The sequence below is a fragment of the Siphateles boraxobius genome, unplaced genomic scaffold (assembly GCF_051911475.1).
Source record: "Siphateles boraxobius isolate OS27281-9 unplaced genomic scaffold, OSU_SipBor_1 86, whole genome shotgun sequence".
NCBI classification, from domain to species: Eukaryota; Metazoa; Chordata; class Actinopteri; order Cypriniformes; family Leuciscidae; genus Siphateles; species Siphateles boraxobius.
Genome location: NW_027509215.1, coordinates 2097663 through 2117991, shown reverse-complemented (window position 1 = coordinate 2117991; position 20329 = coordinate 2097663). Strand labels below are relative to the sequence as shown.

Sequence of the window (20329 nt, the reverse complement as noted above, 5' to 3'; positions counted from 1 at the left end):
ACCTTCAGGTTGTGGCCCATAAACAAAAGCTTCTGTTTTTAAAGTTGGAAGTGGAACTGCTCCATCTTTCAGAACAAGCCGATGTGCGAATCCTGCATTGAGCTCGCGAAGATTGTAGAAGCTTTCCTCCGTAGCATGTGCAGCACAGACAGCGAGATTTGGGTCATAATTATGAGGGACCGAGTTTAAAATAAATTTTAACCATTGATCCATAACTCCCTCGTCCCTAGGAAGGCTGAACAAAGTGGAGCTGCAATCCAGATGAAAATAACAGCAGCGTTTCGACGGCATTGCAACAACTCATCTCCAAAACAGCAATATATAATGGCCTCGCCCCGCTTATTGAAGGTTAACTAAACCCCTGGTCAGAGTCTGACTCCACCCACTGGCAATATTTGAAAAATGCTGGAAAAGTGGGCAGAGCCAAGCGGAGGGGGGCGTGCACCTGAGACGCATCTCTCTGTATGGAACTTGCCCACCTCACCAACAACCCCTTACGTCACAAACCACCCCAAACATCCAATAGGAAAATTCAACTGCAGTAGCCACCGTTCAACCTAAAGAGGGCAGCACTCAGACGTTTTTACACCATATATTGTAGAATTAAAACACTTTATACACAAATGTCAAAAAAGTTACTCGAATCAATGAACAGAACTAATAAAGCCCCATTCTTACAGATCATTAACTAAAAAAAGTTGGTTTAGGGTTTAGTTACCCTTTAAGTATTCTCGGAGGAGGGGTATATGTAAATAATGGGATATGCTAACGTCAGCATATCCCATGGATGTCGTGTAGTCCAAAACCGGCTGTTTGCTGTAGTCCTTAGAAATTGAATTTTTTAAAAGCAAATATCTCCCTTTGCTTTGAACTTTGAGCGCTGTAACTTTGCAGATGTTTTTTTATGCTCAAACAGCAACAATACACACTAGCTAAAGTTAGAAAAGTGAAATCGTGTTTTACCACCCCTTTAAAACTGTTGTTCCATTTATACATTTGAGCAGATTTTGACTCATGGACTTTTTCCCACGCTGACCTGAACTCATTTATGCATGAATCACTGAATGAGGGAAATATGCTGTAACTTCCCTCTGCGTTCACATGTGTAGAAATCCAATATTCTACAAAACGTTTTATCAATTTCTGTCTTATTATGCATGCATTTCTCAGACAGCATGTCAACAAAAAGATTTCAAGCTGCTGAAAGCGAAATGACAGAAAAAAGGCACCATAATACAAAAACGACAGTCAGAATCCAGTTCTATAGGCACAGCTGCTGCATGAACACTTGCGTCTGAAAACCTGCCAACACTGCAACAGACCACAGGAGTGATCAGCTGGGATAGCTCCATTTCATATGCAAGATTACTTTAAATGCCCTTGTTTTCAGTTTGATGCCTTTCCATATGTCTTTTGTAAATCTGTTGTCATATTTCAGTTCACTGTGATCCAAACAGGGATTATAGGGCCCATCCAATACAGCACACACACAAACTTACACACAGACTAATAACCCTTAAAATGTAAAACTTACAGAGATTATAAACAGACAGGAATAATGTGTGCTGGTGCTCTGATGGATAATAATTTCAGACAACAGATCAGCCCTAAAACCGAACCCCACAGTCTCACAGAACACCTCCGTGTGTGTGTGTTCGGTTTAAAGAGCAGCTGAAAGCCTAGAACAAGATCGAGAGCAATGTGAGCAGAAAGAAAAAAAGGCGAGCTGATGTAGTTAAAGAGTAGTAGAGGTATTTGGGGAACGCAAATGGAAAGAGTGACAATATAACTGAACCAAGGACACCGCAGATCACACATTCACTAACAATGAACCGTTTCTGCCTGTGTTTCTCTCTCAGAGCACAGACACCGTATTTAATTATTCACATGACTCCATTTCCTCTGATAAACTACAAATGGACATCAGCATATCAGCTACATCACAACAGCCCTCCACTTCCTTGTAATAAAGCAACATCACACAACGGCAACATTGTCTCAACGACACTCCACACACCATCACAATTTTAGCTAAATGATCTCAACAACACCCCAAATATGCCACATCATCATACTCACTTTAATTTTCCCTCATAACAACAACTCCCCAAATCAGCATAATATCAGCTAATTATCATAACAACGCTCCACACCTCACAGGGGCTCAACAATAAGGATCTTTCTATGCGCTTGCTTGTCCCATCAACATTTTACCTTACCCCATTTAATATATATATATTATTTTTATTTTATTTTTTCAGTTATTTTAATATATATTTGACTGCTTTACAAAAAGAAAACAAGCAAAAAACAATAAATTATAGAAACCATATGACCTTAACACATTACAAAAAGGTCTCATTTGTTAACATAACTTAATGCAATAACTAACAAGAACTTAAATTAACAATATTCTTTACAGCATTAAGCATACAGCAAAAAGACACATTTGATTTTTATAAAGAACAATAAAGTATTGTTCATTCATTGTTAGTTCATGTTAACTAATGTTAACAAATTAAACCTGATTGTAAAGTATTACAATGATAAAATAGTTAACCATTTTATCCATTTCAACCGTATTAGCTGGAATTATAGCCTATAGAGCTATAATGTAACCACAAGACAGCTGTAAATGAAGCATTTTGGCTGGAAAATACAGCGATTTATCATTTTCGAACCATTCTAACTGATGCTTCTGTGACTGAGAAATTCTTGCTATTTTTGACAAAGCCTCTTCTATACAGCCAGCTAGTTATCTTTAGCTTTGGTGACATTTTTATCAGCGACAATGCTCAATATACAGATCACAATTCCAAATGTTTACGTTTTCAGCGCAGGACAATTGACAAATGGGTCAGCTGTCTCAAACTTCTTAGACAGGCCATCCTTAACTTCATCATAAAATCAGATTTGCCATAACAATAACACTCCACAAGACTATAATAACTGCTCCATTACAATACAACTCTATATCATCACAGCCATATACAACCGCAGATGTTCTCTTTAATAGCAAACAAAGTGGCAATAACTTTCATTTAACACTGAATCTTTCACCACACACAATCGCACTCACAGGTGGCTACTAGCACTGTAAACGCATGAAAACTATTCTGCTCATACGCTACTATAGGAGAAAATTATTTATTCATGTGAACAAACATGCTTTTGTCTCTGTCACTCCTTTTCGTCCTTTGTATATCGAGCTGAATCTTTAGGCCTTGGATCATTTAACTTTAAAAGCTGCGTATTGAACGCTATTACTCGAAGTGCTACTGATTCTGAATGCTGATTTCCCAACCGGCGCAAATCAGAGGTATTCTGGGAGATCAACTAGTCCAAATGGTGGGCAAAACAAAAGTCCAAGCTGTTAACGTCTATGTTCATCTCGGACACACATCTACTGTAGAGTAGACATTCTTGGATTCAATCGCAACGAAGTTAAATACAGATTAAATAAAGATTAATGCTTAGAATTAAAGTTATAAAACTAATTCAGTCAAGAGCAGGGAGTGATTTTCTTAGTCTTTTGTTCTTTTATTAACATGACAGCAGCAGGAATATTAGAACGCTATCACTTTAAGAGTTTATTCACGGATCCAATATACTGTTACACAACATTTGTTATCTTTCTCAACTATTTAACATTCCGAAACTGACTGTGTTTAACAGAATACTTGTCAAGACTGCATTTTGACATAATTTTGGGTGTATTTGACCGGAGGATATCTGAAGCTCATAGTATACTTCGCTTATGCGCGTTTCACCCTAGCCCCCTTCACACAGAGATTCCGGAAAATACACGGATAAAGTGACACGGGATTTGACCCGGGTTCGTTTGATTTTGGTGCATTCACACTGCCAGTAATTTTCCGGAATCAGAGAGTGCGTTCACACACAACCCATAAAAATCCCATAAAGACACGTGACATCGATGGGCATGTAATGAAATGAACAAGGCAATGAAATGCTACTAGGTCCCCTACCCGGCATGAATCCCGGGTCGTGTTTGCGTTCACACAGAAGGCAATTTCCCGGCAATTTTCCGGGATCAACGCGCAGTGTGAAAGGGGCTCCTGTCTCAAGCACGTCCCGCAGTTTAGGAACAATAGACTGCATTTTACAACATTCACTTATTTGGCTGATTTGGATGTCAAGTTTGGGCTTTCTTGGAGGAACGGAAGTGCACCGCTGTGAAGAAAAGGAAGGTACCTGGGACGGAACGGGAACGGCACAATAATCGTTTCACGACGATTATCTTGTTTTCATAGTCTTGGAAGGCAAAAACGAAAATCAATTATCCCTACTAAGCACATAAAATTACAATAATAATTAACTTAAAAAACTTACAGAGCTCCCACTTGCCTATTTATTTCGGCGTTGATGGTGTTGACAGAGAAACGCTTAAATCCGTGTGCGAGGACTTGAACAGCTCCGGATAGAACATCACGTGTTGCCATCTCGTAATTACGGTAATGGCGCTCGGTGACTGTCTGTCTACAACACTGCAGTCTTACGGAAAGCGATGATGATGTGTGATGTCCGCGCGAGCAGGGTGCGGAAATACATTTGTTGACAGACAGGTAGGACAGTGTATCATTGCATGCGGACGGTATGCAATGATTGGACGAATATTTTTTGGTCCTGAGACTTCCACAGAAGATGTACATGTTTTAATATTTAGATCACTTCTATTATTGATTGCTATCAGAAAGTGAAGAGAGTTTCGACCAGTATAACAAAAAGAAATTGCTACCCTACCGTCAACTGGTTTGTTAAGAAAATTAAAAAAAAAACACGCCATCTCACCATGGTAGTACCAATGAGTGGTCGACCTCTTATGTAGAATAAAACAACATTTTCAATTAGCCTGACATGACATATCTAGAGTCTTATGATATTTTATGCCCTATTCATTAGCTATGTAAGAACTTTAAATTAGCAAGATAGATAGACATATAAAGCTCAAACGCCCTATACAGAAACACTGACGCAAACTTTTTTTTCTTTAAACTTGCAGTTTAATCAACGAAGCTGAACGTCCAGAACTAGGCGCGCGGACAGTGAGCTCTCTCTCGCGCTACACAGACAGCTTTGTTGATTCCTCAACGACAGCGTTGCGGATTTGTCGCGTCGCTCTCTTTAAGTGTAAATATGTTGTAACTCGGTTTAGACGTGCCAAGCGTGTAGAAGTCATATCGCAGTGATCATTGTTAGCCTAGCTGCAGCAGCAGCTCTCATTAACTCATTGAAACAAAGCGCAGGACTCACACACATGAGAAAAGTTCAAGACTATTTTTTCATTAGAAATAGCATAAGGACGCGTCAGCTGCAGCAGCCATGTAAACAAAGTCAATGTAGCCTACATGATATTGCACCCTGGTAAATAATGTCATTTCTAAAGGGTCCCAAAGAAGGGTAATAACGTCTGGAACGTGGAGTAAACTTCGCTCTCTCTTATATTAGGCTACTTCATATTTGCCCTATTTCTTACTGGTTTATATCAATCTGCTGTAGACATAGAGAACGAAGAAGACGGCCCAACGCATTAAACGAGGGTAAAAACGCACAAAGCTTTATTAACTTGTAAAAAAAATCCGTTTTTTCCCCCTGTTCAGTGCAGTTGAAGTGTCCGGACTGTCCCAATCCCTTCCCCCGCTCACTTACTCCGTCTCTACACCGCCATATTTGCAGCCCTCACCGGCGCAACTATGTTTCCAAAGCACAATCAGATGATACACTGAAACAGCGGCTCACCTTAGCGATCGCTCTCCTGTACCGCATCGCGGCCTGCTGAACGACCCAGTGCACTTTAATGTTGCCATCTCCGCAAGGAACCACGACCCGAGTTCTTCCAAAACACACCGTCACTTTCATAGTTCCAACTCTCCTTAGACCTTCCCGAATCCCAGGGAAACTCGGGATCAAAGGCTCCAGTGCTCTGATGCCCAGATCATTAATAATCTTTGGTACAGCACTTTGACGGCTTACTGTAAGTTACAATCGGTACCCGTTCCGTATCATCGCGGCCACCGGGCGCTGTGTGGCGGTGTATGACCACCTGTTTAGTGTTTGGGATCTGTGTACGGGAACCGCGCCGTGTTCAGTCGGTTCGGGAGCAACGAAAACGAGCTTCTCGCGCCCTCTGGCGGTGGTAAATGTCACTGCTTGTATTTGGGATGACAGCATGGTGTTTTGTTGTTGTTGTTGTTGTTTTGCAGTTGTTTGCAGTTTTGGAAAAGTTTATTAATCATTTTTTTGGTCCTCACATATATAGTGAAACATGTGAATATCAATTTGTGAGGGTTGGGTTAGGTTTAAGGGTCAGGGTCATCGCATTTATTAGATGCAGAAATGTAATCACAATCTCTTAAATCACAACATTGACTAAATTGATCTGACTTCAAATTAGAGCCTTGTGAACAATTTACTTAAAAGTTATACTTAAAAGTTAAGTTAAAATTAAATGACCTTTGGATACAAGTACAACCTCAAATAATGTCTTTTAGACAACTATTGCTCAATTAACAAGAACACCTCTCGAAATAATATAGTTATATAAAACTAACCTGCAGTAATACACAACCATTAACAGGGATTTAAGGTTTCACTCCAACTTGAGACAGAATTATACTTAAGACATGACTTAGAATTGGCCTTGGAAAGACTTATGACAAAAAAAAAGCAAGTATGTCAGTATGGAGAGATAAAACATAAAATAAAATAAATAAAAAATAATAATTTGTATGAATTATTAATTATTTTTATTTATTGGTTTGGTTTAAAATTGCAATGATCATTTTTTTTTGTTTATTTTAAAATATGAATTAAGTTTTAAATATATTTAAACTTAACTCATATTCTAAAATAAAAAATGCCTGTTGCTTTTCTTCGAACGGAAATAAACGGAACGTGAACATTAATTTGCCATTTGCATTTCTTTGTCGTTTTGCCAACCGCTTTTCTTTATCCAATAGTCAGTCAAGTGTCATTAGACAGTTCACTTGTGGGGGCGACCAATCATCTTTCAACTCGATTTTAAAATAAAATATATCTATTAAATTTTTCCATTTAAAAAGTGATGTATTTATTTATTTCCATTTTGAATGCTAAAATGTATAACTCATTGCTTCATTTTATTTTTAAATATCACTCCTATCATTTGTCAGTGTCAGCATGTGGACATTAGCTTCCAGACATATGGACAATTGTTTATGTAATAAACTTATATTATATGTAATAAATGTATAATATTTATGTATTTGTGTGTGTCACATTTAACTTTCTGCTTGTAGTACAAAGCTGTACAAAAATAGAAACATTGGGAACACAAAAACACACTCAGGGTCTGATTCAGATTAGTTCTACACACTCAGTTGAGAGAAGCTTTAGTGGAACAGCTGCAGGATTATGTGTACGCATGCTTTGATCTACGTTTGAGGCACTATGACCTGCTCTAGATCTATTATTGAAGAACTGAACTACTGAAGTAGAGAACCGTTCCACCGACCCTCTGCCTGTCAGTTCTGTGAGTTGCCGTCTGCATGTTTGAAGCCAAGAAGTTTTATGTTTGTTGAATCCCAGAGGTGGAGTCTAGAGTGACTCATCTTTTATGGATGATCATCTGCTTTTCGCTGACATAGTCAGTGGCCTCCTCCTGTTTTTCAGGTATCAGTGTTTTTTCCGGTCAAACAAATTGGGCAAATAGGGCCTTGTTTCCAACAAGTGCAATTAACACTGACTTGTGAGTTCTTTGCACAACATGTTACATTGCGACATAAAAGTGCCAATCGCTTGCAACAAACAACTAAAATTATCTATCTATCTATCTATTTATCTATCTATCTATCTATCTATCTATCTATCTATCTATCTATCTATCTATCTATCTATCTATCTATCTATCTATCTATCTATCTATCTATCTGTTGCTCTACCCATCTATCTATCTATATATCTATCTATCTATCTATCTATCTATATATCTATCTATCTATCTATCTATCTATCTATCTATCTATCTATCTATCTATCTATCTATCTATGTATCTATCTATCTATCTATCTATCTATCTATCTATCTATCTATCTATCTATCTATATATCTATCTATCTATCTATCTATCTATCTATCTATCTATCTATCTATCTATCTATCTATCTATCTATCTATCTATGTATCTATCTATCTATCTATCTATCTGTTGCTCTACCCATCTATCTATCTATCTGTTGCTCTACCCATCTATCTATCAATCTATCTATCTATCTATCTATCTATCTATCTATCTATCTATCTATCTATCTATCTATCTATCTATCTATCTGTTGCTCTACCCATCTATCTATCTATCTGTTGCTCTACCCATCTATCTATCTATCTATCTATCTATCTATCTATCTATCTATCTGTTGCTCTACCCATCTATCTATCTATCTATCTATCTATCTATCTATCTATCTATCTATCTATCTATCTATCTATTTATCTATCAATCTATCTATCTGTTGCTCTACCCATCTATCTATCTATCTGTTGCTCTACCATCTATCTATCTATCTATCTATCTATCTATCTATCTATCTATCTATCTATCTATCTATCTATCTATCTATCTATCTATCTATCTATCTATCTATCTATCTATCTATCTATCTATCTGTTGCTCTACCCATCTATCTATCTATCTATCTATCTATCTATCTATCTATCTATCTATCTATCTATCTATCTATCTATCTATCTATCTATCTATCTATCTATCTGTTGCTCTACCCATCTATCTATCTATCTATCTATCTATCTATCTATCTATCTATCTATCTATCTATCTATCTATTTATCTATCTATCTATCTATCTGTCTGTCTGTCTGTCTGTCTGTCTGTCTGTCTGTCTGTCTGTCTGTCTGTCTGTTTATTTATAGCTTTCTGTCTGTGTAACATTACACATCATATTACATAATTATTTACTGTATGTGAGAACTGAAGAACTGAGAAATGTTGTCGTTCTTCTAGCGCAAGATGGCGCTAGTTCATCAAACTTCTTAATTTATATTTGATGTAAAAATATTTAAACTTATTTTTAGAAACTGAAATATAATACATTTTATATATTTTTATTTTTAGATTAAAAAGTTGTTTATTGATCTTTAGGTAGGCTAAGTCTGATCAGTCTGGAGCACTTCTCAATATTAAATTCGATTCATTTTTATTATAAAATTTAAGTCTCAAATGCATTACTTCATTATGCAAATAAATTCATTTTAGCAAATAGCTAAAGTTAATGGCATTTGGTGAGTGACAGCGGCCTTTTAGCGCCTAGGCTCCGCCCAGCATGTGTGTGTGTGTTTGTGTGTGTGTGTGTGTGTGTGTGTGTGTGTGTGTGTGTGTGTGTGTGTGTGTGTGTGTGTGTGTGTGTGTGTGTGTGTGTGTGTGTGTGTGTGTGTGTGTTGTCGGGGCCTCCGGCTGCGGCTGCATAATTCACATTTCCCATTCGCATCATCAGGGCTGACGTGTGCTCTACGTGTGCAGCGAGTCGGGCTTCCTCTTTACCCGTAACGAGTGACGAGACTCTACGTAAAACTCGGGTAAGTTATTTGGCATGTCGATCTGCCGCCAATGGAGAGAATAGGATCTGGAGATGAGCGCAGCAAGACGAAATGACATGTAGCTGCTGTTAAATTAGTTTCTCAAATCTAATATGTTCGCGAGGCGAAGCTGTCCGGACGCAGTTCAAGTTTAAACAGCGCTAAACTAGGCTACTGTAAAATAAAATAAAATAAAATTAACCTGCGAACAACGAAAAACGCGCAGATTTCATATAGGCTATTCTGAATGTTTAGACTATTCGTCAAAGTTAAGCTGAAACATAATATAGCCTAAGTACGAAAGCAAAAAAGACAAGTTAAATTCAGGGTTGGCGATATTAAAAATGAAACTAGATTTAATGGAGAATGACGCAGCTTGATCCAGGAATGTGCCAGTATATAGGCTACAGTAGCCGACAAAGCTTGCCTAAATAACTTAAACAGTTTGCAAGTTGCTTTACTGCTGTATTCATTTGTGAGCCCATGAATGTCTCAAATGTATGTCATATCCTCGTGCCACCGTTTGCTGTTACATAAGCGCGAGCTGTTCAAAGTTTGGGCGCGTTTGTTTCTGTCAAAAGAAACAGAAGTTAAGAGAACGCTGACATAATACAACAGCCATAAATCAATATTGGATAGAGCAATCTCAATAAACTACTAAAGTAATCGAGTAAAATATATTTCGTCATAAATTGTACGGGTCTGCTTATCTAGAATAGTTTAGAAGTTTGTGCACTTGTCAAGAAGCATTCAGAGAAAATGAGGAAGTGGACGCGGCCGTTTTTTGTGTGCGTGAAGTGAAATTTTTAATTACCCCCATTAAAAAATACTATTAAATGACATATAATTTTTTTTACATTTTTTTTATTTTATTTTTTACATTATTTAGAATACTTTTTATGTTTACCTTCAGCAATTTAATTTCTTGAATAGAAAGAATTTGTTTTCCTTTCAAGTTAAAATTTTGAAAACTCTGACTTAATCAAACCCAAATGGTAGATATTATTGAAGCTTTGGCCCTCTTAACTTTTTTTTTCATGCATTTTTAATTTTTAAGTTTCACGCTGATGCACGTACTCTATCTAATTAAGTCTAAGACCCCCAAAAAGGCTAAAATAGTTTTTCAACAGGTGAAAAATTCACTGGAAAATAAGAAACTGCTTCACGAGTCTCAAAAAAACATGAATATCAACACAAACACTCACGAAAACCGAACAGTTTTATTGCCTCACATCTTGGACCACTGGATTGGCAAACCCTTGGCTGAATCGATGGATTATTGCATCAAATGCAACTTTAAAATCTTTTGTCATATTACTCAGAGTGCTGACTGTGCATTTCCTCTCTGCTCTGTTGCTAGGCCGATCGCCATGGAAACTGCGACCATAGCGCAACAGGAAGCCAGTGCTACTGAGAAAATAACAAGTGAGATACAGTCAGATTCTGACTCACTCACACAGGTACAGAAATGACGCCTGTTTCATTTTGTATATAAATATCATGCCAAACTGAACACAAATACATTAATGTTACAATAAACTAGGGAAAGTGAATAAATGAAGAATTTATATAGCACTTTCTCATGCACTATTGTACAAAGCACTTTATAATCATATCAGCAGTCTCACCTCACCCACCACCACCATTTTGAAAAATGTTTCAAAATCTTATTTACAATTGAACCAACACTGTAATACGCATTCCTAACCATAGCAAAAAGATGGTTTGACTATCATATTCATATACCGTGGTATTTATGTGGATCTCCAAGTTACTTAGAACAATAACATGGTATTACCATAGGCCCTTAAAAAAAAAAAAAAAAAAAAAATATATATATATATATATATATATATATATATATATATATATATATATATTATGATAGTGTCCAAAAAACATGGTGGTAATATCATGGTAGCTACTTGATGTGTTGTTAGACTGCAATATTTACAGACTAAATGTAAATGAAAATGTGACTTTATTGTATTAAAAGATGTGTTTAAACAACTGTTATTATAGTATTATTCATACACTATTAAAGTAGCCTACAGTATTTATTAATATTTTTAATTGTTTTTTTAAATACATATTTTTGTTTTAATTTTATTTTGAGGTTTAGATTTTTTTATGATGTGCTTTTGACAATTTTGTATGTTTTTATGTAGCTTTTTTTGTTGCCATTTTAGTAATTTTAGTATTTCTAATTAAACTTAGAACACTGAACACAAATGAATATATTTGAAAGAATGTTGGTAATCAAACAGTTGATGGTAGTCATTGACTTCCATAGTAGGAAAAAAATAGGTAACACTTTAGTTTAGGGTCCAATTCTCACTGTTAACTAGTTGCTTATTAGCATGCATATTACAAAGATATTGGCTGTTTATTAGTACTGATAACTTATAAAGCATATATTAATGCCTTATTCATGACCATATTCTACATACCTTAATCCTACCCAATACCTAAACTTAACTTAAATACCTTACTAACTATTAGTAAGCAGTCATTAGGAGTTTACTGAGGCAAAAGTCATAGTTAGTTAATTGTGAGAATTGAACCCTAATCTAAAGTGTGACCAAAAAATACTATGGAAGTCAATGGCTACTGTCTTTTGTGTTCAACTGAAGAAAGATCCTCATACAGGGTTGGAACAACTTGAGGGTGAGTAAATGATGACAGAATTTAACATTGACAACACTGGGTTAAACAGCCGCAGACATGTCTTATCCTCTCTGTCTGTCTCTCTCAGGTGAACGAGGGTGTAGCTGTGGTGTCATTACCTGATGGACAGACACTACATGTGCAGGGAGTCATTCAGACAACACAGCCCTCTGTTATACAGTCACCTCAGATACAAACTGTGCAGGTACACACATACACGTTTTTTATGTATGTAATACATTTGAACAGGACTAGTGTAAATATAAACTTTAGGAAAAGTTCCCATCTATACAGTCCAAACCTTTTAAACCATAATGTGTGCTGTCCTGTGAGCTCAATTCAAGCACAATCCTGTCATTCATTTACCCTTTCCTTCACCTGGAGAGACTGACCAATCACATTGCTGGCAGTTAGAGCTGCAGCCAATCACAGGGCACTTTTACTCATCCTGGGATCAATGGGATGAAGGAGAAGCAGATTGACATAGTAACAACAAGAGTGAGAGTAGCTGTATAGAGCAGTAATGAGATTTGTGTGTCAATGCATCTGATCTTCTGGGCACACACACAAAGCCAACGTCAGACAAAACAAATCTGCTCCGGAGAAGAGAGAAGACTCATGGTCACTTGGCACAATTGTTATCTATAGTGACACAACTATGTAAAATACATATTTCATCAAGCACTAAAGATGGATTTTGAAAGAATATCCACTTTTTTCATTCAGTGAAGCCTTAAAATGACGAAAAATCATTCTATATAGTCTGTATGACTGCTGAGCTAATACTAAAGATTTGTGTAGTTATTCACTGAAAATGTCCCCTCCACATGTGATTCTTTTAAAGGCTAATTTGGCATTAAGGCGAGTATATATGTTTGTTTGAATGTTTTTAGGTAGCTTCTGATACTGGCGGTCCGGGTACAACACCATCAGATTCTCAGAAGAGGAGGGAGATTCTGTCCAGACGCCCGTCTTATAGGTGAGATCCATTCTTGAACAACAGTGTTATTTTAGCAATATTTATAAACTATTATAGTATTAACTTTTATACTTTCAGTGTTCATTTTTAGTGATTTTAATTTGCTTGTGTCATTTTTATTCATTTAAAATATATTTTGATTTAATTTATTTTTATTACATGAACATATTCAATGACATGCTAAAACTATTACTATTCCAAGAATTGTCATGATTTAATTTCAGTTAGTTACAAGGCAACATTTTTTTTTCCGTTGCTTTTTTCAGGTTAAAGTGTTTCATCTAATTTTTATAATATATTTTTTTCAGCTATTTTAATTACCGAAAATTGTTTGTAATAGTATAACTTCAGTAAAAACACACTGGTGGCCAATCAGATATATCATAATTTGACATCATTTATTTTATCCCCGGATTCAACAACAAAATACTCCAAACCCAATAATATCCAGAAACCCGCACACGTGATAGTTCTTGTCTGAATGGATTGACATTTCGTGACAGATACTGATATTGTCAGATAAAGATGTTTTAATTTAAAAATGTATTTTCAGGAAAATTCTTAATGAGTTGTCATCAGATGTCCATGCTGTGCCAAAGATCGAGGAAGAGGAGAGAGTTGAGGAAGAAGCCCCGCCCACCTCTAGTGTTGCTACGGTGACCACACCATCTTCAATCTACCAGACCAGCTCAGGGCAATACAGTACGTCTGAGTTCATTGCTCAAATAATTATCTCTTTGTGCGGCATGAAGTGTGAATTCAAGTTTTTACCCTTAAAATGAAGGGTTTTGTTGTTCATCAGCCCTTTCTTACGAAATAGCAACACATAGATATTGCACAAATGTTTCCCAAATTTATGAAACACTTATCATTAGTTATAGTAAGTGTTTGGGAAATTGAAGATAGACTGTCTTCTTGTTTTGTGTCTGTGCAGTAGCGTTCACTCAGGGTGGAGCGATACAGCTGACCGGCCCTGGAGGAGAGGCCTTGCAAGGGGTTCAGGCTCTGACTCTTCCCAGCCCCGCCACACCCCAGCCGGGGGCCACTATCCTGCAGTACGGCCCCCAGCCTGGAGACCCTGGCCAACAGCTACTGCTTAGTGCGGGACAGGTGCTCGTTCAGGGTAAGACACTGAAACTTTTATGAAAATCTTTCAATTCTTTCATCTGAACCACATCACTTCTCTTCTGAAGTCAGTCAGACAGAAAGTGGTTAAATATCTTTTACAAAATGTTATAATTGCAGGGTCGCGGGAAGATGCTTTAGTTTGGGGGTGCTGTGGGGTTTTGGGTCACAACTTTTGAATAAGAAACAATATCAAGTCTAAACTCGTCAAAACGAGTTTAATCAATTGTTATGCAACGGAATGGTCTATGGGACATAAATTAAGCCTTTAAATAAAAGGGTTATGGAGCTTTTTAAACTGTCATGTACAATAAAAGCACCTGCACAGCGACAGGAAATAGAAATGAACTCAAAAAACTTGCCTAGTGCCTACCGTACACACTGTAACGGTCACAATGTAACGTATGTTTTATAAAACATAATTTAACATTATCAAAACTTTTCTTATTGCCCACTTAGATTGTTTATTACGAATAAATTACTAAATGCTAAAAAGTAATAAATGTAAATGAACAATAATATGCGTTGCATTTACAATCCTGTCAAAACAGCGGGTGGTGCAGCACCCCCACTTCCTGCGCCCCTGTATAATTGTTGTAATTTCAGCAAAGTGGAAACATGTGGAAATATATGAGCTGTTAGCTGATAGCAGGCCCTGATCGTGGAAGGACATTAAAAACACGTTGCATTGTGGGAATCTAGATTTGCAGTCAAGTTTGTGCAAGTGAGAAAAAAAACGAGTTACAATTTTTTTGTGAAATGACATTGACAAAATAAGGTTGAAAATCTCCTTGATTTGCAAAGATAAGAGTTTCAGCATGTGAACCCACTCACTATTGGTTGGAAATGCAATTTTGAATTTGAATTTTACCCTAAATAACAATAATAATAAAAGTACCCTGATACCCTGGTAAATTTAATTCTAAGTATTTGTGTGGAACATTGCAAAAATAATTTTCTTAAACAGTATTTTGGTCTCGATTTTCAGTAAAATATCAAAACATCCTTGAGATATTAAAATTGGTTTTCAGAGAATATTTAAAATACTTATTTTAAGTTTATCTTACCCTATATATATATATATATATATATATATATATATATATATATATATATATTCTCTTAAAACAACTTTTATTTATTTGAAGGGTTTAAATCATTTTACTGCAAACAAAAAACAATAAAAATACTGAGAAAGACGATTTTATTTTTGCAGTGAATGTATAGAAAATGGAATGCTCTGAATGAAGTGTTCATGTAACATTTTTTTCCTTAAAGTGACTAGTTTAATGTTTTTTGTGTTTGTTAGTTGAATAAAAGTAACTAAGAATAAATGTTTTATACTTTGCTCCTGGTAAAACTTTTTTTAAACTACTGCGGCTCTGAGCAGAATAGATCATGAGAATAGATACATTGTTTCAAACAATTTCAGATATATTGAAACAGATAGGCCTTTAGGGATATACTTGAAGATATTTGTCTATGTAAACAAAGTAATATGGCGACTGACGTGTGAGTCTCTATGTGTGTGTGTGTGTGTGTGTGTGTATAGATGACCATTTCAGATGCCTGTGTAGTGTTATGAGGTGAAATGGGCACAGTATCCTTTTGTTTGAGCTGCAATGCTTTTGCGTCATCATGTTCTAAAAATACATACTTAATAACGTATCCTCCTTCTCTTGTCTTCTTCCTTTGCTTCTCTTTTACCATGAACTTAAACATTTAAATTCCATGCAGTTGGAGTCTTGTTAGAAATCAGTTTTAATGTTCCTCAGGCCATGAATTTAAGCATAGAAGTTTAATCACAAACCTAGTGTCTTCTTCTCTCCACCTCTCTCTCTCTCACACACACACACACACACACACACACCGTGGGTGCGGGGAGGGCATTCTCCAGAGAGAGTGTGTTATTTCCCTGTGAGACTGCCGTGATGTCATAGTGATGTCAATGCCCTTAATAGTAACCTGTAATCTGACAGAGAGAGAGAGAGAAGGACGTAGGGAGAGAGAGAGAGAGAGAGAGAGAGAGAGAGAGAGAGAGAGAGAGAGAGAGAGAGAGGGGGACGGAGAGAGAGAGAGGGAGGGAGGGAGAATTGCATAACATTAAGTGTCAAAACTCAAACTAAGACAGTCAGAAAGAGTCTAAGAGAGAAACTCACTCAGTGAACCAGCTGAAAGGAAGAGAGAGCTTTAACAGGAAATACAGAAGATAGTGCTCAAGACAATCACAACTGGATTACTACAGCATAGAGATGGCAGTGACCGGGGAAGAGACCGAGTCAGGTGAGAGAGAGAGAGAGAGAGAGATGTGTGTGTGTGTGTGTGTGTGTGTGCTTATGTATATATTCTGTATGCATTTATGAAGTTCTGTATTTTGTCATTAAGTAAATAAGCTAGTTGCATGATGAAATAGACATTGCTTTGTATTGTTTTTTGAGTGAATATCGGTAGTTAAACTTTAATTTAGTTGATTTGTAGTTGCTTCTTAACTTTTTTTTTCTTTTACTAGTAAATTTAAATTATGTGATGTAGTAAATACATTTTTTCTATAAATTCCATGTAGTCTTGTAGAGTTTATATAATAAAAATAATGCACGTATAATAATCATTTTAATAAACATATAAAACTAAACTATAATAATTATGAAATGCTGTTCACATTTTTTATACGGAGTAGTCACTGCAGAAAATGTCAACAATCTCAAAAGTAATTAATGTAGTGAATATAATATGAGATTATTATTATTATTAATAATGATATTTAATATAGGGAATATTCCAATCCTACAGCACTGATAAAAAATAAACAGCGAAAGTTTGTAAACACTTTTGAGAAAGTGGGACATCAGACAGTTGGAGATTGACGCTTGTTTTCGGGCTTCTTTTGCTTGTTTCCTTTATGTGGTTGAAACTTTCTTCTCAGTCGTAAACACACTCATTGACATGCTCCTGTTTTACGAAATCAGGCTGCAAATCTGCCTGTCTATTCACACACATGAATCATTGAGAGAAAGAGAGAGGCAGACAAAAGCAGAGAGAGAGAATGAGGGGGGAGGAGGGAGGAGCTTTCTGTTTGACGTCAGTCTGTTTCCTGGAAGCCTGCCGAAGCCGAGAGAGAGAGAGAGAGAGAGGGAGAGAGAGAGAGAGAGAGAGGGAGAGAGAGAGAGAGGGAATGGGGCGGGGGTTTGGGCAACGACGCACACAGTGACATCAGCATTTTGTCACATTGTCTGATAACAAGCGCACACACACACACATACACGTTAAGTCAAGGCATATACAGTTTGTTGAAGGACGTTTACTGCTGGGAACATTGACTGATAGCTGCATTAAAACTGTCTGTACTGCACCAGTGACCTTATACTTATATTTGGGGTTTTGAATGTTACTTCAGGTATTTTTAATGTTGTTTGTGTGGGTGGATGTGAAAGTTTTGATATAACTGCTTTTCGTTGTTATTGTTTTGGATTTATTTCATAAACTAATGAGTCCAGTTAGACCTGCTTTTTTAAGTCTGGTTACAATAGAGTTCAAAGCTGATTGGTTAGATCCAGTTTTATGTGCCTCTTTATTAGTCGATGTCAAAAAAGAATTGCTAAAATAATGCTTATTATTATATCCTATTTTCTCAAGATAACAAATTACTTTATGGGCTCTGTTTGCTCCCATATGTTTGGAAATTAATAGTAATAATAATGATAAATTATTAATAATTATAAACAAATCGATTTTACACTTTTTTTAATTAGCTCAAGCATATATATCACCACTCATCTACATTTTTTTATCTGTGAGTTTTTAATTTTTTCAGATTAAACCAGAACTAGAATTGCAAAAATAATGATTATTATTATTATTATTACATACTGTTTTCTCAAGATAACACAACAACTGTGATTTCTGTTTGTTTCCATATGTTTGGAAATAATAATAAATAAAATTAATAATAGTAATTGTTGGTGTTGTTGAGTATAATTATTGTCAATAATAATAAATTATATGGACTTATACACTTAATTATACAATAAATTAATCTACTTTATTCACTTATAATTTAATTATGGAATTATGCACTTAATTTTTTATTTATTTGGTGTCTTAGCTCAAGTCCATATATCACCTCTGATCTACATTTTTCATTTATGAGTTTTAAAACTTTTGCAGATGAAACCATAACCAGAATTGCACAAATAATGATTATTATTATTATATTTTCACGATTTACTCAGCTCTTTGCTTCCATATCTTTTGAAATAATAATAATACAATAAATATAATCATTGTTATTATCAATAATAAAGAATAATACATAATATTGTATAATATTTTACGTCTTACCCTAAGCATGTACAGTATATCACCACTGATCTAATTTTTTTTTGATCATCATAGTTTTCAGATACAGGTTAAACCATCAAAATATTGTATGTTGCATCACTGACCATCAATTATTGGTAACATTTCACTAACCATGAACAATAATTTTTACATTATTTTTTTGTGGTTTAATTTCAAAATCAGTTTAATTTCTAAATATACTATTGTACATTTTAGTTCCTAATGCATTAGTGTTAACATGTATGTAGAAATCAACATTAACTATGATTAATATGATGTAAATGTATTGTTCATTGCTAGTTCATGCTAGTCACAACTCTTGTGTAACCAATTTCACTATAAATGTATACAGCCAAACTTTAAAATGTTACTCTTTCATCTCTCAAAATATATCATGCATTTTGATTTATTTGTGCATGTAGCTGCCACAGGAGACATGCCAGCGTATCAGATCCGCTCCCCGTCGTCCGGGTTACCACCAGGTGTCGTCATGGCAGCGTCGCCGGGGGCCATGCACAGCCCACAGCCAAATGCAGAGGAGGCCACACGCAAGAGGGAAGTCCGCCTGATGAAGAACAGGTACCCACACACCTGAGTCTCAATGTGTGTATGTGCTTCAACTTTTTGGGGCTTAACTATCTCTTTAAGCCTGCTCGTGTTTGACCTTTTATTTGCGTGTTGTAGGGAGGCGGCGCGCGAGTGTCGCAGAAAGAAGAAAGAATATGTCAAGTGTTTGGAGAATCGCGTCGCTGTGCTGGAAAACCAGAACAAGACTCTCATAGAGGAGCTCAAAGCTCTCAAAGACATCTACTGCCACAAGCCAGAATAGCCCTCACAAACACTGCACAAGGACTGTGTGATACACAAACTACCTGTCTCTTCTCTTCTTCTATCGCACCGCCTGGATTTGATCGTTTCCGCTCGTTTGTTAAGCCAAAAGTTTTTATAAGAAGTTGCTAACGTTGCTTTGAGGATGCTGAGGTCTACTGCTACCTGCAGTTTATCCTCTCTCACACACACACACACACACACACACACATTTTAAGATTGGCATATATTATTCCTGTTCTCTGTGTTTCAAAAAAACTGGAACTCTTCATTGATATGTTTGGAAAATGTATGTGCTTTACTTTAAGTTAAAATCAGAAAAAGCAAAGATCATTGAGTAGATGTTAACTGGTTGCACACTGCTCACATAAGCAGCATGTTAACAGTTTTGGCGCATATATATGGAGAAAATACGCTGTAAGGCCATTTGAAGCAACGTAAAATAATGGAGTGATATACTTATTAATTGTTTGATGCGGGTTACATTTGTAGTGAGTTTATATTCAGTAAGTCTGATTGGATCCAGGTGATTTAAGCAGTTTATTGGATGTATATTGGGTCCTTTTCCTCATGTAAAGTAGATTTCAGTCACGTTTGTACATTTCAATAATTATTTTATAATATATTTTATTAATAAAAAAATAAAAAATGAATGTAGTACCCTAGAAATCACTATATTTTCTGTAGATTCCAGATTCAGGTCATGCTGTTTATGTGTGCAGTGTGAAACTCAAGTTAAAACACAAGTTTCCACATAGAAGTTTTTATATCTGTGAAATTATGTGTTAGATGGATTGAAC

The 20329-nt window shown here is 36.0% G+C and overlaps 2 protein-coding genes across 8 annotated transcripts in view; one reads left to right on the top strand and one right to left on the bottom strand.

Moving 5' to 3' along the window:
- Positions 1-6123, bottom strand: part of pard3ab (par-3 family cell polarity regulator alpha, b) — an 85796-nt gene extending 79673 nt beyond the window's left edge. For both annotated transcript variants that reach the window (XM_077221923.1, XM_077221925.1), the window contains exon 1: positions 5761-6123. In XM_077221923.1, the coding sequence (XP_077078038.1) occupies positions 5761-5880 (120 nt within the window). In that variant the 5' untranslated portion in view covers positions 5881-6123. The remainder of the gene's footprint in view (positions 1-5760) is intronic.
- Positions 6124-9500: 3377 nt separating this feature from the next.
- crema (cAMP responsive element modulator a) lies at positions 9501-19843 on the top strand. Of its 6 annotated transcripts, XM_077222393.1 has the most exons (8): positions 9501-9592; positions 10953-11052; positions 12348-12464; positions 13153-13238; positions 13792-13940; positions 14173-14361; positions 19124-19280; positions 19386-19843. In XM_077222393.1, the coding sequence occupies exons 2-8, from the start codon at positions 10963-10965 to the stop codon at positions 19528-19530; spliced, it is 933 nt and encodes a 310-aa protein (XP_077078508.1). In that variant the 5' UTR covers positions 9501-9592; positions 10953-10962; the 3' UTR covers positions 19531-19843. The 6 variants fall into 6 exon arrangements, with proteins under 6 accessions (XP_077078508.1, XP_077078509.1, XP_077078506.1 ...); XM_077222394.1 differs by lacking the exon at positions 12348-12464 and having other exon boundaries at positions 19386-19676; XM_077222391.1 differs by lacking the exon at positions 9501-9592 and having other exon boundaries at positions 10697-11052; positions 19386-19676.
- Positions 19844-20329: the final 486 nt, after the last annotated feature.

What these genes read in the sequence shown, in the direction of transcription:
- crema (XM_077222391.1), top strand. Translation starts at nt 10,774, where the DNA reads ATGAATATCAACACAAACACTCACGAAAACCGAACAGTTTTATTGCCT. An exon ending in GGGACAGGTGCTCGTTCAGG is followed by an intron (nt 14,362 to 19,123) that starts GTAAGACACTGA and finishes TTGTGCATGTAG; the next exon opens with CTGCCACAGGAGACATGCCA. An exon ending in GTCCGCCTGATGAAGAACAG is followed by an intron (nt 19,281 to 19,385) that starts GTACCCACACAC and finishes TGCGTGTTGTAG; the next exon opens with GGAGGCGGCGCGCGAGTGTC.